The 17,931-nt window shown below is 43.5% G+C and overlaps 1 protein-coding gene across 1 annotated transcript in view; it reads right to left on the bottom strand.

Annotated features, from left to right (window-relative positions):
- Positions 1–17,931, bottom strand: part of LOC112249374 (talin-2-like) — a gene marked incomplete at its 3' end in the record, with an annotated part of 114,391 nt that overhangs the window by 47,103 nt on the left and 49,357 nt on the right. Inside the window, 8 exon segments of the mRNA XM_042321220.1 lie at positions 1,952–2,056; positions 2,641–2,704; positions 3,062–3,189; positions 4,332–4,474; positions 5,394–5,546; positions 5,767–5,896; positions 6,532–6,629; positions 6,902–7,067. Coding sequence (XP_042177154.1) covers positions 1,952–2,056; positions 2,641–2,704; positions 3,062–3,189; positions 4,332–4,474; positions 5,394–5,546; positions 5,767–5,896; positions 6,532–6,629; positions 6,902–7,037 — 957 coding nt within the window.

The raw sequence follows: 17,931 nt of genomic DNA, 5'->3' as shown, positions 1-17,931 counted from the left end.
CTGTAGTCGATGAACAGCATTCTCACATAGGTATTCCTCTTGTCCAGATGGGTTAGGGCAGTGTGCAGTGTGGTTGAGATTGCATCGTCTGTGGACCTATTTGGGCGGTAAGCAAATTGGAGTGGGTCAAGGGTGTCAGGTAGGGTGGAGGTGATATGGTCCTTGACTAGTCTCTCAAAGCACTTCATGATGACGGATGTGAGTGCTACGGGCGGTAGTCGTTTAGCTCAGTTACCTTAGCTTTCTTGGGAACAGGAACAATGGTGGCCCTCTTGAAGCATGTGGGAACAGCAGACTGGTATATGGATTGGTTGAATATGTCCGTAAACACACCGGCCAGCTGGTCTGCGCATGCTCTGAGGGCGCTGCTGGGGATGCCGTCTGGGCCTGCAGCCTTGCGAGGGTTAACACGTTTAAATGTCTTACTCACCTCGGCTGCAGTGAAGGAGAGACCGCATGTTTTCGTTGCAGGCCGTGTCAGTGGCACTGTATTGTCCTCAAAGCGGGCAAAAAGTTATTTAGTCTGCCTGGGAGCAAGACATCCTGGTCCGTGACTGGGCTGGGTTTCTTCCTGTAGTCCGTGATTAACTGTAGACCCTGCCACATGCCTCTTGTGTCTGAGCCGTTGAATTGAGATTCTACTTTGTCTCTGTACTGGCGCTTAGCTTGTTTGATAGCCTTGCGGAGGGAATAGCTGCACTGTTTGTATTCAGTCATGTTACCAGACACCTTGCCCTGATTAAAAGCAGTGGTTCGCGCCTTCAGTTCCACACAAATGCTGCCATCAATCCACGGTTTCTGGTTAGGGAATGTTTTAATCGTTGCTATGGGAACGACATCTTCAACGCACGTTCTAATGAACTCGCACACCGAATCAGCGTATTCGTCAATGTTGTTGTCTGACGCAATACGAAACATCTCCCAGTCCACGTGATGGAAGCAGTCTTGGAGTGTGGAGTCAGCTTGGTCGGACCAGCGTTGGACAGACCTCAGCGTGGGAGCTTCTTGTTTTAGTTTCTGTCTGTAGGCAGGGATCAACAAAATGGAGTCGTGGTCAGCTTTTCCGAAAGGGGGCGGGGCAGGGCCTTATATGCGTCGCGGAAGTTAGAGTAACAATGATCCAGGGTCTTTCCACCCTGGTTGCGCAATCGATATGCTGATAAAATTTAGGGAGTCTTGTTTTCAGATTAGCCTTGTTAAAATCCCCAGCTACAATGAATGCAGCCTCCGGATAAATCGTTTCCAGTTTGCAGAGAGTTAAATAAAGTTCGTTCAGAGCCATCGATGTGTCTGCTTGGGGGGGGATATATACGGCTGTGATTATAATCGAAGAGAATTCTCTTGGTAGATAATGCGGTCAACATTTGTGTGTTTGATTTGTGTGTTTGATGTGTTTGAATCAAAAGGTTTATTGTTCATCACTTCTATGTATTGCTTGAACATCTATATCCAGATATGAAGCAGTTGTAAGAAATGTGTCAAACAGTTTTGTTTAGCTCACATCTACATAAGATTAATGGGTGTGCAATATTTCCTCAGTCTAATTCATTCAAATCATTACCACACTGCCTTGTGTTGCTCTGCCATTTCTTAACTAGGAAAGTGTGACTCTGGAGTCTGAATAATGATGAGGTCAGTTTTTCTAGCCTGGTACTTGATCTTATTTGTACTGTATTAGCCAACTCAAATAGATCAGGGACCAGGCTAGGAAACGTGTAGTTTGGGAGAAGCCAGATGAGCATATTTCAGTCATCTGGTTGGTCTTAAACCTAATGCTCAGGTGGGATTGGATTCTGTCCACTCCAAAGAGAAGACATTCCTCTGATATGAAAGAGTGGAACGAGGCCTTGGTGTTGCAACAACATGAAAAGCTACTGATATTCAGCTGTAACCCACTCATTTCTGCACCTGCTAGTGCTTCACACACACACACACACACACACTCTCTTACCTTCACCAGGAAGAAAGACACTCCGTATGTCCTTAGGGACCTGGCTAGCTTCACGTACTTTACTTTAGCTTCTATCTCTGTCATCTCACCACAGTTCTTGTGGTCCTGAGAGTTTGAAAATAGAATAGAATATATTAAAGCAGTAAGGCACAATGGGGTGCTCTGCGTTGTGTCGTGCATAAGAACAGCCCTTAGCCGTGGTATATTAGCCATATACCCAGAGGTGCCTTATCGCCATTATAAACTGGTTACAAACGTAAATAACAGTAAAAATAAATGTTTTGTCATACCTGTGGTATACGTTCTCATTTACCATGGCTTTCAGCCAATCAGCATTCAGTGCTTGAACCACCAGGGTTATACTTTTATTTAGACTATCAGCAGCTGTATGGGACTAAGAAGTTGACAGAATAGGAACCAAAAAAATAATTAATTCAGAAACGAGTAAATTAATTGAAGATAAAAAAAAAAAAATAAAAAAGCTATTTTATTTAACTAGGCAAGTCGGTTAAGAACAAATTATTAAGTACAATGACTGCCTAGGAACAGTGGGTTAACTTCCTTGTTCAGGGGCAGAACGACAGATTCAATCTAGCAACCTTTTGGTTACTGGCCCAAAGCTCTAACCACTAGGCTACCTGCCACCCCAATATCTACTTCTATAAGATTCATAAACAAACTGGACCAACCTGAAAGATTTTCTTTTCATTCCCTCGCTGCTTGATATATTCTTTAGGTAGAAACTCCTTGAGGCTAAAATAGAGATCATACATGAGAGATCATACATAAAACCATGAAAAGTCTGCTGGTTTAAAACAACAAAACCCCATTTAATATGGTGAGGATTTGTATTATGAAAACAAATCAGTACCCTGAAGTAATACATTCATTCCAGCAATATGTCTTCATTGTATTGAATAGCATCAACTTCATGATAAAAATCATCATCACCATGTTCATCATCATCCTTCCCCTGATTCAGAGGGGTTGGGTTGAAGGCAGAAGACACATTTCAGTTGAATGTATTCAGTTGTACAACTAACTAGGTATCCCACTTTCCCTTCGCCTTATGTAACGTTAAAGTAGTCTTCAGAAGGAAGTGAAGCTTACTCTAGGAATCCAGGCTTGTGTTTGTGTTCTATGTGCGGTCCAAACTGGATCTGAGCCTGAATCCCTGCAAACTCACAGGCCTTGTCGAAGGACACAGGGTGAGAACCATTTAGGATGTCATCTCGTGCCTGGGAGAGAGAAACACACACACATTTAATATAATCACCGTCATAAGAGACGCGCGCCACTCAAAGTTCTCCAAGGCTGTTTTAATTCTGGAATGGTAAAAGATGAAGATGAAACCCAATATATCACTAGTAATATGGAGCGGCTGACTCCATTTTCTTTACATTCTTGACTGGGAAACAATTCACTTTCTGAAATGATGGAACTGACCCCAACCATGGTGACCTATCAAAACAAAAGATGTCTAACACTAGTACATATAATGACCTTATCTCAACCCTGATCCCTTAATGTTGTACAGCCCATCAGCCTGATCGAGACAACTCTCATACAGAGAATAATGAGCCCAGAACAGAGAGCCTGCTGAGTCTCATATACCTACTTATTGAACCAGATCCTTTATCTGGCTGAACCAGCTCTTACAGCCATTTACATACACTACAACAACAGGTAATTACACACAGACAGCACAACATGACTAGCAATGGAAGTGGTGCTTTAGTCCTTTTGAGGAAGAGCAGAGGTCAGCGGAGAGGTGTGTTAAAGACTAGGCAGGACCCCTGGGACCAAATGTCACACAGAAGAGGACACTGTCAGCAGACAAGGGAATAGGGTCCCAGTCCCACCATGACTTGACAATGACACAAATGCAATATGCCAGTTGCATACATCAAAATACAATACATTGCAAATGCACTGACAAATGATTTAGAAATGCAGGAAAATATACATGCGTACACACACACCTTGAGGCAGTAATCATTGTGGTGTTGATAATGAGGCACATCAGAGTGTGAAGCACCAGCTCTGGCTGTGTGTGTGTGTGTGTGTGTGTGTGTGTGTGTGTGTGTGTGTTCAATTATTATTATAAAAGGCAAAAGAAATGGAACAACAGATGTTCTCTATCCATCAACATTCATCCATTACAGCATGTTTCTGGTGAAGAGCTTAATTGCTGACTACTATGCAGGGCAAGTACAACAGAGGAGAAGGCATGGGAGAGGAAAGAGGGAAAGAGAGGGGCGGGAGAGAGTGAAAGATAGTTATTGAGGAGGGAAGGATGAAAAGAGAGTAGGAGGGAAGTGGAAAGGACAGAGACGTGTTAAAAGCAGAAGGAGAGGATCGACCGCGGTGAGGGTCAGACCTGGACGTAGAGCAGGTTGAGCTGGACCGGGTCTCGTGAGTCCACGTTCTGGTCTGAGTAGAAGAACTTCCTCCTGAGCAGAAGAGTTTCGGTCTCCTCCACCCCCTGCTCACGGAACGTTCTGCTGTGGTCAAGCCAGTTTACTGAACACACACACATAGATATTAACTCGTAAATGCACAGATTCTGACATTCTCAATAAACTTAAAAATCTAACCATAATTCTTTCCATTATAGTCAACCCAAGGGGTAACTCAATATTTTGTAAAACCAAAATCCATGTTGGCGTCAGTGTTCCCCTGAAGGGGGCTAGTGATAATGTCAATAGTGGTGTAAAGCTGCCCATCAGTTTGATGGATGTGCCAATATCTAGAGGCTGGAGAGGAGCTGCCCTGTCCATGGCCTGTATGACTGAACACTTCACAGCAGGCCAAGACAGACGTCTATTGCCTACAGCACGTGAGAAATGGACACCACCGCTCAGGAAAAAGGAGGAACATACAATTTGATTTGCAACCACAGTATCCAACTCAACCTTAAAATAATACCTTAACCAAAAATGTATGTCAAATCAATAACCGGGAAATAATGCTGCTTCTAACTCTTATGAAACAGGCAGATGTATCAAAATGTATTTTCAGAACAGATGACAGAGCAATACTTAAGGTTAGCAGATGCAAGTTGGCTAACTAAATAATCCTGTTACTGCTAACTTTATTCAAAACATATTTGGCTCAAATTATCAACTTGGTTCAATTATTTTTTTAAATGACCATAAGGGAAAATAAATTGGCTTCAGCATCAACGTGTTCCCAGAACTAGTGGCAATTTTTAGAGATGGTAGGTAGCCTCATGGTTAAGAGCGTTGGCCAGTAACTGAAAGGTCGCTGGTTCAAATCCCCAAGCTGACAAGGTGAACATTCTGTTGATGTGCCCTTGAGCAAGGCACTTAACACCCAATTTCTCTGGATAAGAGCGTCTGCTAAAGATGTTTAGCCTCAACTGAGGCCCTACACTTCACTAGGAGTTAAAAAATAATATGTCAAGTTGGCCTAAACTCACAGTCGTCGTCTGTGTGAAGCTTGGCTTTGAGTTTCTCCATCTTCCTCTCATCTCGGAGCAGAGTCCTGTCTTTCTTCAGGGTGCCCGTCCCATCCTCCTTCTTCTCCTCCATTACCTCCTGGATCAGAGAGTACTCCTCGTAGTTGGTGATTCCTGAAATCACAGGGAAAAGCTTTCAGACAACCTCAAACCACGGGCTCTCCTATGACAGGTGTTAAAACAAATCATGTAAATCCAGGTTAATTGTTAAGGGGAATTAATTGCAGTACAAAAGGAAGCAGACTCACATTCTACTGCATATCATCACTTTGAGACAATCTCAACTCACAAGCTTTCCTATGAGAGATGTTTTTACAAATAATGGACCACTCACCTATTCTACTGCATATCGTCACTAGCAGCTCTCCCACTGTTTTGGAGTCGTCCACCATGATGGTTTTCACAGCTCCATCCAGCATCTTGATCTTCAATGGCCTCTGTTTCTTCTTGTAATCAAGGATATCCTGAAAGGAAGGAAGAGCAAAAGATCAACTGTGAATGTGGCGAAAAGTTCAGCGAGTGATCAAACATTTAGCCAGTCGAAGGAGAGAGGGATGAACGGAGGACAGAAAATCTAATTTAACGGTTGCCTATTCCTTCCACACAACTCTAATTTCTCGCACACAGCAATATGAAAAAGGTTTTCCTCTGAACTACATACTCTGTCATTCCAACAGGTCTGGTACTTCACCCTGCTTTAAACACACAGCAATATGAAAAAGGTTTTCCTCTGAACTACATACTCTGTCATTCCAACAGGTCTGGTACTTCACCCTGCTTTAAACACACAGCAATATGAAAAAGGTTTTCCTCTGAACTACATACTCTGTCATTCCAACAGGCCTGGTACTTCACCCTGCTTTAAACACACAGCATTTGTCTAGAGAGGAAATACCAATGGAAAACACACCCTATGAACACATGTTTGCTGTGTGTGTGTTACGGTATGTGATCTATCAACATTATTCACCAACACCACCAGTCATCTTATTCTTTAAATACTTTCTCCATGGCAACAACTACAAAGAACCTTCGCTACAGTAGAGGACTGGTCAGATTACTAAGGGTTACAGAAGGTATGCTTTAGGTAGGTTTTTACCCCATTCCGCAGCATGTAATAATCCAGAGTTCTTCCTGACTCCAGCCAGATGCCTTTCCTGGGGTCCTCATCAGAAAGGAACAGACCGTAGTCTGAGGCTGGAAGACAAAAGGAATAGAAGTTACCATTAGCAATAGGATGAATGATGCATTTCAAAGCCCTTGTTTCTAGTGTCGAGAAGCAGGTACCATTCTAATTCTTCCGAAGTGCATCCTCCCAAAGTGCATCCTTGAAGTAATCAGTGCTAAGACATGACTGTACAGATGAAAGCCACGTGGTGCCCTTGCTTTAACCAGTTAAGGAAGGATGGTCTATAAAGGAATTTGAACGTGGCCTCAGTCGCTTGTATGTCTGTGTCTTGGGAGTGTACCTTGTCCAGTCTGGGCTTCGGGAACCCTCTCTCTGATGATTCTGCAGGCGTCGTAGACGGCCGTGGATGGCTCAAACTGCATGGTCTTCACCAGGTTGCACTGGCAGACGCAGATCTTCAGGGACAGGGCCACCATCTTGGCCGGCGGTGTGGGGTATGTCTACACCTGGGAGAATGGAGTGTGAGATCAGTATAAGATGTGGATGAGAACAAAGGAAATACAACTACTTAGTTATTTTCCATGAAGCCAAGACACAGACGTGATCGCACCACATTAGTAATATTTCACAGAACTCATTCTGGTGAGTTAGAGCCGATGACAAATTCACAAGTTCTCAAATACAGTCCATCTGTTGTCTGGGGAAAACGAAGTGGGTCAAAACTGAAGTCATGTCTGTATCTGGATATAAACAACATGAGAAGAACACTGCCATCTATCTGTCTCACTGAGCGGGCAGACACTCAAACAACCTGAAACTCTATTTATCTGTAACCCAGACAGACATAAATGAGCCATGTGCCACTCGGAGACGACAGAGAACATACCCTGCATATTACTCTGACAAGGAGAAATAACTGCACCTGGTTGGAACACACGTAGAGGGTTCAAGTCTAATCAACAGTCTATATACCTAGACATATACCTACAACCATTTCACTACACCTGCAATAACATCTGCTAAAAATGTGTATGTGACAATTCAAATTTGATTTCACAACGTAAGGGGAGGATTTCCTACCTCATATACAACCTGCCGGACTGACCAGAACAACCTGCTCAAGTTAGGAAATCACTCTCCAACAATCTATAGGACTAGGGCTGTTACGGTGTCCGTATTACCGCCTGGTACTCACTTTTACTTTCTTCTCCAACACTTTGTTTTTGCATTATTTAAACCAAATTGAACATGCTTCATTATTTATTTGAGACTAAATTGATTTTATTGATGTATTATATTAAGTTGAAATAAGTGTTCATTCAGTATTGTTGTAATTGTCATTATTACAAATATATATAAATAAATCGGCCGATTAAATCGGTAGCGGCTTTATTTGGGCCTCCAATAATCGGTATCGGCGTTAAAATCCTAATCGGTCGAACTCTACCCTATATAGCCTCGTTATTGTTATTTTATTGTTGCTCTTTTATTTCTTACTTTAGTTTATTTATTAAATATTTTTCCTAAAACTGCATGGTTGGTTAAGGGCTTGTAAGTAAGTATTTCACGGTAAAGTCATGTGACAAATCCAGTTTGATTGAAGTCTGGTGGATTTTACAGGTCAGGTTCAGCTGTGAACACTTCCTAGCCTTGAGAAAAAACCTTTGGCTCTTTTCTTCACGAGCAATAAACTGAAACATCTCTCTCTTTATTGGTCTGCCAGAGGGAGCCTTAAACATTACAGGGCTGGCATCAAACAGAACTGACAATTAATGTTCTTAGTAACAACCAAACCAGCACTCATCATTTACACAAGTAGGTCTTGATTGTTGCAATAATAAATGCAAATAATTCTCATAAGAATATGCTTGGCATGAGATGACTGCGGCAGAAGATGCCCTGCTATCAAACATGGATTACCACACCAGCCTGCCACCCTTCCTATTCTCTCCCTCAGACGAGGAAGGATTTGCTGAGATCTCGTCAGGTTTTGAAACACCTTCCAGTACACTGAAAAGCAAACCCACTGTTGGAGAAAGGGATATAAAAACTACAATGTACAGTGAAATGACAAGGTAGAATTAATGGCATAGATTTTCATGATCATGTTCAGATTATTAGGGTCACAGTAGGCAAGTAAATGGGGTGGTGTTTATGGTCATTTGTGAGCAGGCTAAGCCCTTGGATTCCAGATGATCCCATATCCATGTCTGACTTCCTGCAACATCACCTCTATAGCCACCTGTCATTTGTCCTGTCCTCCAGACCACATCCAGTTGATTAACACCAGTCAATACGGGCTGCAGCCACCCAAGGCAGGCAGGTAGAGACGGGTACAAAGGCAAACACCTCTGCCTGTTCAGCAGTACCAAGGTCACCTCCAGCCAAGCGGTCTGATAGAGAGAGGAGGAAGACCCTCTTGTGCGCACACAGCCTCACACCTGATTCACCTTTATCATACATCTCAATGTCTAATGAAGGAGAGCAGAATAGTATCATCTGAAAGCATACGTCAGGTCAACAACAAAACATTGTAAGGAAAACAACCCAAGGTGAATTCTGAACCACTTCCTTTAGCAGTAGTGAGAGAGGGATGGACAGAGGAGAGGGATGGACAGAGAAAAAGGGTTAGAGCATGGAAATAGGGAGAGAAAGAGAGAGAAGGATGGAGAGAGAGAAATAGAGAGAGAAAGGAGGATAGAGTATATATAGAGAGAGGCCATGTAATTCAATAGATCAATGAATGAGCCTGGTCCTGCTGGGAATCCCCAGGCCTGGTTACTGTTTTAATTTAATTTTACCTATATTTAACCAGGCAAGTCAGTTAAGAACAAATTCTTACTTTCAATGACGGCCTAGGAACAGTAGGTTAACTGCCTGTTCAGGGGCAGAACGACAGATTTGTACCTTGTCAGCTCGGGGGTTTGAACTTGCAACCTTCCGGTTACTAGTCCAACGCTCTAACCACTAGGCTACCCTGTAACATGGTCTCCAATCCAATAGGAGATTACAATACTGGAGGGCCACTGGGATGGACATTCAATACACGGACAGAACACATCAATGTGGTGCAAATACTGTGTGTGTGTGTCCACCAATACAATATAGCCTCATCTTATGACCGTCAGGCTGACTCTACAACAGCACATGGCCTCAGGTTAACACAATGAAGGTTGGAATAGAATCACATCTACCTCAGATTTGATCAAGTTCCATTTGGCAAAAATGTAATCCCTACGGCCAATTCTAAATTCAACCATGAGGAACTCAGATGAACTCAAATTAGCCTGCTGCAAGTGAGATGGATTTGTTTGGGGAGAAAGATGTGGTAAAAAAAAAACGACTCAGAGAGCAACATCTGGTGCGAAGCTAACAGTAAGACGCAGCAGGCTTCTTAAATATCTTCTTGATAAACTGAGGCTAAAGGTTCTAATGCATTCCCGGAGCATGTAGCAGACTATGATCCATCCGTTTTACATGGAGCGCCTGTGGATAATAAATAGGTTAGTGATATCAGACCATCTTCTCCATGCAGCCAGTCCCCACATGAATGATTACAGAAACATGAGTTTCTCAGACTAAACAGGATGGGCCATGTTAGTTTGATGGAGTGTGTAGACACAGGCCTACTTGTGCTTGTGTACAGAATTGTGTATTAAAAGTCCTAAGAAACACCAAAGGGTGGTCGGTGTGTGATGACCAGGGCTGTAGGTGTGATAGAGAGACAGTATGCCAGTGTTTTAGTGCCTGGGTATCACACATGCAAACCTACTATGTACAATCAAAAGACACACACACTGTTGCAGAAGTTAGGTGGTGTGTCCCTGCTGCCTGGTTTACTTGGTGATTTATCAATTTCACATGTATCTCATTAGCACGGCATCTGGATTCTCTCCAATACATAAACACAGTGGGCGACGCTGAATTACGTGTGTGTGTGTGTGTGTGTGTGTGTGTGTTGGGTCAGGAGGTCTGTGTCAGTAGGCAGCAGCATTAAACACAGATGTAAGGTTTCACCCAGAGAGGAGAGGAGCCTCTGACCCCAGACAGACCTGCTGGAGGGTAACTAGAGAAGGAGCATGACAGAGGCCATCTCCAGCCTCATCTATCAACTTATTGGTTACAGCCTCCCTCATCTTCTCAACCAACTGTCTCTGGACGCTCCAGGTAGCCAAGGCTGCCTGCCTGCAGGCACATATCTAGGACCAGCTTAGCCTCTCCCGGTCTGAAACAAAAAACTTGGAATCTACCCACTAGTCTCCTACTCCTCTCGCTCCTACCTGCGACCTGATGGCTACTGACAGCTCACATCTCCAACATGTCCGTTCAGTCATGGGTTGCCATGGTTACATAAACTGCTTGCAGTAATCTTTGCCCTGACATTTTCAAAACAAACAAAAAAAGAGAGGGGGAACAGCTACACATAGTCAATGTACCCACACCGCAACAGTCCCAGATCGACGATAAGTAGATTCTCCTCTGTCAGTGGAGGCAGTAGAACCACATCAAAAAGGCAAGGCAGTCCGCTTGGATCAGTGAGTGAGTAAAATATACCCTGCAGATACTGAATGACACATTCTCTCCCAGACCAAACCCCTATACAGAACCAGGAGGTCACTCACCCACACAACTCTCCACCCACAACATTTAACACATTATGCACAAGGAGGAACATGATCAAACCCAGCTACAACGCAGGGAAACATGAATAGGGAGTCCCCTATGATGTCAGGTGTAGATATCAAATGACAGGCCAACTGTGGGTTTTATGATGTAGTTCTGCATACATGTAGTCTGATTACTAGTCATGTCTGGTAAAATCCTTTGTGAGGGGCTTTTCAGGGACAGAGAACAGTTGTGGTTTTCATGTTTCTGTTCCACCAGCTTAGAGACTGTTTCCCTACAGTCATAAGAAGGTTGTGAAAGCTCTTTGAAAGGACAGCAACAACAGGAAGTAAAAGGCATCAGGCATAAATCTCAGCTCCTGAACCGGCCACTCAACGAAGGGCTGAGCAAGACATGACAGCAGCATGTACACTTACCACCCCTGGACCTCCTGAAACACGCTGCGTAAGCAAGCACTGTCGATAACTAAACAGTCACACACACACCTCTTCTGGTTCGCCGTGTGTGAGATCCTCTTCACTATATCTCCATGTCAGCTGGAGGCAGCAGGAGCTAAAGCACTAGATGAGCCAAGCTCAGAAGTGAGTCATTATACAGACCCCACTATGCCTCTGGGTGGGTGTTCGTCAAGCCTGCCTCTCTGCCTGCCTGCCTAGGCATAAACATCTCCATACAGCACACACCAATCTCCCTGGAACACACAGCTTGCTTTGGGAAGGGTCCCAAATAGCACCCCATCCCGATTTAGTGTACTACTTTTGACCAGGGGATATAGGGCTCTGGTCAAAAGTTGTGCAACAAATTGGGAATAGGGTGCATTTGGGATGCAACCTGGACACTCTTCCAAACAGAGGGATTCCTGAGACGTTCAAGAACGTCTGCTTTGGAAAAAATGTGACCACTGACTTCCCTACAGGAATATCTCACAAAATAATAGTACTACCAGTCTGTTCTGTAGACAATAGTGTAGGTGGGATGTAGGTGTTACAAGGCTGTAGGTGCACTTAACATTCCATCAAAAAGGCTGAAATACCGTGCCTTCAGAAAGTATTCATACCCATAGAGGTATTGCACATGTTGTTGTATTACAGCATGAATGAGCTTTTATTCCCTCTCATCCATATACACACACACACACAACACATCATAATGACACAGTGAAAACAAGTTTAGAAATGTTTGCAAATCTGACATTGAAACAGAAATCTCTCATTTAGATAAGTATTCACACCCCTGAGTCAATACTTTGTAGAAGCACCTTAAGAAGAGATTACAGCTGTGAGTGTTCTGGGTGAGTCTAAGAGCTTTCCACACCTGGATTGTGCAACATGTTCCCATTATTATTTTCAATTCTTCAAGCTCTAGTTGTTGATCATTGCTAAACATCCCTTTTTCAGGTCTTGCCATAGATTTTCATAAACTGTAACTCAGCCACTCAGGAACTTTCAGCGTCTTCGTGGTAAGCAACTCCAGTGTAGATTTGGCCTTATGTTATAGGTTATTATAATGCTGAAAGGTGAAGGCATTTGTGGTCTTTGTGGTTGAATCAGTGTTTGAAATTCACTGCGACTGAGGAACCTTACAGATCATTTTATGTGTGGGGTACAGAGATGAGGTAGTCATTAAGAATTCATGCTAAACACCATTATTGTGCACAGAGTGAGTCCATGCAACTTATTAAGCAAATTTCTACTCCAGAACTTATTTAGGCTTGCCATAACAAAGGGGTTGAATACTTATTGACTCAAGACATTTCAGCATTTCATTTGAATTCATTTCAATACAGTAGGGAAGAGAGGAGCATGTCAACACTTTGATATTATGGGGTATTGTGTGTAGACCAGTTACAAAACATCTCTATTTAATCCACTTTAAATTCAGGCTGTAACACAACAAAATGTGGAAAAGGGGGTGTGAATACTTTAAAATGTACTGTACATATTATCCATATAGAGTACTATGTACACACTATTCAATACATTACTTTCAATGCATTACACAGCCTACATATTTGATTTATTTTCAGTTTCAGCTCACTTGATCATTTCCTATGACTTACAACACAATATTCTACAGGCTAAATTCTGCCCCTCAAGTCCTTTCACCATGTGGGTCAGTCCCATCAGTGACACAGCAGGATGGATTTTATCCTAAAGAAAGGAAAATCAACACTCTGTCATGTGCTAGATACAGTTGAAGTCGGAAGTTTACATACACTTAGGTTGGAGTCATTAAAACTCGTTTTTCAACCACTCCACAAATTTCTTGTTCACAAACTATAGTTTTGGCAAGTTAGTTAGGACATCAACTTTGTGCATGACACAAGTAACCTCAGAAAAAAAATTGTAGACGTCCACAAGTCTGGTTCATCCTTGGGAGCAATTTCCAAACGCCTGAAGGTACCACATTCATCTGTACAAACAATAGTACACAAGTATAAACACCATGGGACCACGCAGCCGTCATACCGCTCAGGAAGGAGATGCGTTCTGTCTCTTAGATGAACATACTTTGGTGCGAAAAGTGCAAATAAATCCCAGAACAACAGCAAAGGACCTTGTTAAGATGCTGGAGGAAACTGGTACAAAAGTATCTATATCCACAGTAAAACGAGTCCTATATCGACATAACCTGAAAGACCGCTCTGCAAGGAAGAAGCCACTGCTCCAAAACAGCCATAAAAAAAGCCAGACTACGGTTTGCAACTGCACATGGGGACAAATATCGTACTTTTTGGAGAAATGTCCTCTGGTCTGATGAAACAAAAATAGAACTGTTTGGCCATAATGACCATCATTATGTTTGGAGGAAAACGGGGGAGGCTTGCAAGCTGAAGAACACCATCCCAACCGTGAAGCATGAGGGTGGCAGTATCATGTTGTGGGGGTGCTTTGTTGCAGGAGGGACAGGTGCACTTCACAAAATAGATGGCATCATGAGGATATATTGAAGCAACATCTCAAGACATTAGTCAGGAAGTTAAAGCTTGGTTGCAAATGGGTCTTACAAATGGACAATGACCCAAAGCATACTTCCAAAGTTGTGGCAAAATGGCTTAAGGACAACAAAGTCAAGGTGTTGGACTGGCCATCACAAAGCCCTGACCTCAATCCTATATAACATTTGAGGGCAGAACTGCAGCTGCTCGCCTCATCACTGCAGCTGCTCGCCTCATCACTGCAGCTGCTCGCCTCATCACTGCAGCTGCTCGCCTCATCACTGCAGCTGCTCGCCTCATCACTGCAGCTGCTAGCTGGAATGAGAACACACAGGACACATTCCAGTTTCAAACTCCAGTTCCTAAAGGCTTCGGCTCCAGAATACGTCTCTCTGCTTGGCCTGCTTCCCAGTCCTGACAGGTGCAGGTACAGGCCACTGGGTCTCTGGCCAGGCTACACAAGTTGACTGTGATGCCCTGTGGAAAGCACAATGGCCATGACGGCATGGAGTGCCTGGAAGGTGACAAACGACTGTTCCAGTGCCAGCCAGCTGCAGCAAGGGTATTGGCCTAGTGGCCTCTAACCCAGACAATAGCCATACCAGTGAATTGAAAACCACTAGCAAGAAGACAGCTGTGTGTGAGTGTGAGAGAGTGAGAGCATGACGATGTGACCATGACCGTGTGAGGCAGAGGCCTGTAGCTACACAGCAGCCCCCCCCCAGAGTTCTCATCAGGCATAAAGCTCATGGTTTCACTTCATAGCAATACTCAGATTGAACCTTCTGACAGTTAGCCACATGAATACATAACTACATTCCCCTGTAAAATGTATAGAGCTATTGACTTGTGCTTTCTGATTTGAACAGTTGTTTGGATGAATACTAGAGAAGAATAATGAAAGATAGAACATTCTGGCAAACACTTCAGTTCCTTGCACCCCTCTGAAAAATGTGAAACTTGTCAACAGCACGACATCACTTATTTACAGAGCATGTAATTTATCTCTTTTAGGAAACACTTATAGCCTAACCACATCATGTAAACCTCAACACACAACGGCTCATAGCCGTTAGCTAGAGTCCCACAACATGTGACCTTGTCTCTAACCATTTTCCAACTGGTATTTTATGAATTGAGGGAGGCTTAGACAGGCAATTCAATGACACCATGTAGTTTACTAAATATTTTCACATCAACAGAGTCCATGGGAATTGAATGTGATGTCTACCCTGAAACGGGTTGGTTTCTCAGCCATTAAATAAAGCTATGGCAACAACACTGTTCATCATAGAAGAGAGCTTTGAAGACAGATAAACAAAGCATTTTGGTAGGTAGTTAAATGACATCAACCAAGTCAACAATAAACAACCACCAACTAACAGTCTGCTCCAGTCCAACACTGTTGGATATATTCATTGTTATTACATTTAGTAGGTTTTTATGTTGTTTCATGTTGCTGCTAGGGGTTTTAGTAGATTCTCACTAAAAATAAACATCTGCCTTCAAAAAAAGAGTGAAGATCCTGTCTTACTTCCAGTGAGGATAGTCTAGGCAGTAGCTTAACCTCTCCACTTCACATCATACTGCTCACTCTTCTGTCAGGTCAGCCTTGAAATGACCCTCCTTAACCTTCCTGATCTATTTCAGTCTGGCATGGTTCTCACTACAAATACCATTAAGGGCTCTTAAAAAGTGCTTAAAAGGGCTCTACACTGCAAAACTCAATTGATCTTCTTGGCAGAACACACAATCAAAAGGATAGGCTCTAGTCTGGCAAGGTTGACGATCAAGGTTAAGAGAAAGAAAAATACACCACGACCAAAAGTATGTGGACACCTGCAGGTTGAATATCTCATTCCAAAATCATGGGCATTAATATGGAGTTGATCCCCCTTTGCTGCTTCTGGGAAGGTGTTCCGCTAGATGTTGGAACATTGCTGCGGGGACTTGCTTCCAGCCACAAGTGCATTGAGGTCGGGTGTAACCAATGTGAAATGGCTAGCTAGTTAGGGGTGGTGCACGCTAATAGCGTTTCAATCAGTGACGTCACTTGCTCTGAGACCTTGAAGTAGTGGTTCCCCTTGCTCTGCAAGGGCCACGGTTTTTGTGGAGCGAAGGGTAACGATGCTTCGAGGGTGACTGTTGATGTGTGCAGAGGGTCCCTGGTTCGAGCCCAGGTTGGGGCGAGGAGAGGGATGGAAGCTATACTGTTACATTGATGCCGTTGACCCAGGTCACTGGTTGCTGAGGAAAAGGAGGAGGTCAAAAGGGGGGTGAGTGTAACCGATGTGAAATGGCTTGCTAGTTAGCGGTGGTGCGCGCTAATAGCGTTTCAATCGGTGACGTCACTTGCTCTGAGTGGTTCCCCTTGCTCTGCAAGGACTGCTGCTTTTGTGGAGCGATGGTTAACGAAGCTTCGTGGGTGTCAGTTGTTGATGTGTGCAGAGGGTGCCTGGTTCGAGCCCAGGTATGGGCGAGGGAACGGACTAAAGTTATACTGTTACACGGGCACTAAATGTTTGGTGATTAGGCCTGGCTCGCAGTAAGCGTTCCAATTCATCCCTAAGGTGTTCGATGGGGTTGAAGTCAGAACTCTGTGCATGCCAGAAAACTTCTTCCACACCGATTGACAAACCATTTCTGTATAGACCTTGCTTTGTGCACTGGGCATGGTCATGCTTAAACATTAAAAAGGGACTTCCCCAAATGGTTGCCACAAAATTGTGAGCACAGAATCGTCTAGAATGTCATTGTACGCTGTAGCTTGAAGATGTCCTTTGGCTGGAACTAAGGGGCCTATGCATGAACCATGAAAAAACAGCCCCAGACCATTATTCCTCCTCCACCAAACCTTACAGTTGGCACTATGCATTTCGGGCAGTATTTTATTTTATTTTATTTTACCTTTATTTAACCAGGTAGGCAAGTTGAGAACAAGTTCTCATTTACAATTGCAACCTGGCCAAGATAAAGCAAAGCAGTTCGACAGATACAACGACACAGAGTTACTCATGGAGTAAAACAAACATACAGTCAATAATACAGTATAAACAAGTCTATATACAAAGTGAGCAAATGAGGTGAGAAGGGAGGTAAAGGCAAAAAAGGCCATGGTGGCAAAGTAAATACAATATAGCAAGTAAAACACTGGAATGGTAGTTTTGTAATGGGAGAATGTGCAAAGTAGAAATAAAAAATAATGGGGTGCAAAGGAGCAAAATAAATAAATAAATTAAATACAGTTGGGAAAGAGGTAGTTGTTTGGGCTAAATTATAGGTGGGCTATGTACAGGTGCAGTAATCTGTGAGCTGCTCTGACAGTTGGTGCTTAAAGCTAGTGAGGGAGATGTGTTTCCAGTTTCAGAGATTTTTGTAGTTCGTTCCAGTCATTGGCAGCAGAGAACTGGAAGGAGAGGCGGCCAAAGAAAGAATTGGTTTTGGGGGTGACTAGAGAGATATACCTGCTGGAGCGTGTGCTACAGGTGGGAGATGCTATGGTGACCAGCGAGCTGAGATAAGGAGGGACTTTACCTAGCAGGGTCTTGTAGATGACATGGAGCCAGTGGGTTTGGCGACGAGTATGAAGCGAGGGCCAGCCAACGAGAGCGTACAGGTCGCAATGGTGGGTAGTATATGGGGCTTTGGTGACAAAACGGATTGCACTGTGATAGACTGCATCCAATTTGTTGAGTAGGGTATTGGAGGCTATTTTGTAAATTACATCGCCAAAGTCGAGGATTGGTAGGATGGTCAGTTTTACAAGGGTATGTTTGGCAGCATGAGTGAAGGATGCTTTGTTGCGA

The sequence above is a fragment of the Oncorhynchus tshawytscha genome, linkage group LG04, assembly GCF_018296145.1.
Source record: "Oncorhynchus tshawytscha isolate Ot180627B linkage group LG04, Otsh_v2.0, whole genome shotgun sequence".
Classification (NCBI taxonomy): domain Eukaryota; kingdom Metazoa; phylum Chordata; class Actinopteri; order Salmoniformes; family Salmonidae; genus Oncorhynchus; species Oncorhynchus tshawytscha.
The sequence above is the reverse complement of the archived record's forward strand: the minus strand, read 5'-3'. Positions and strand labels throughout refer to the sequence as shown.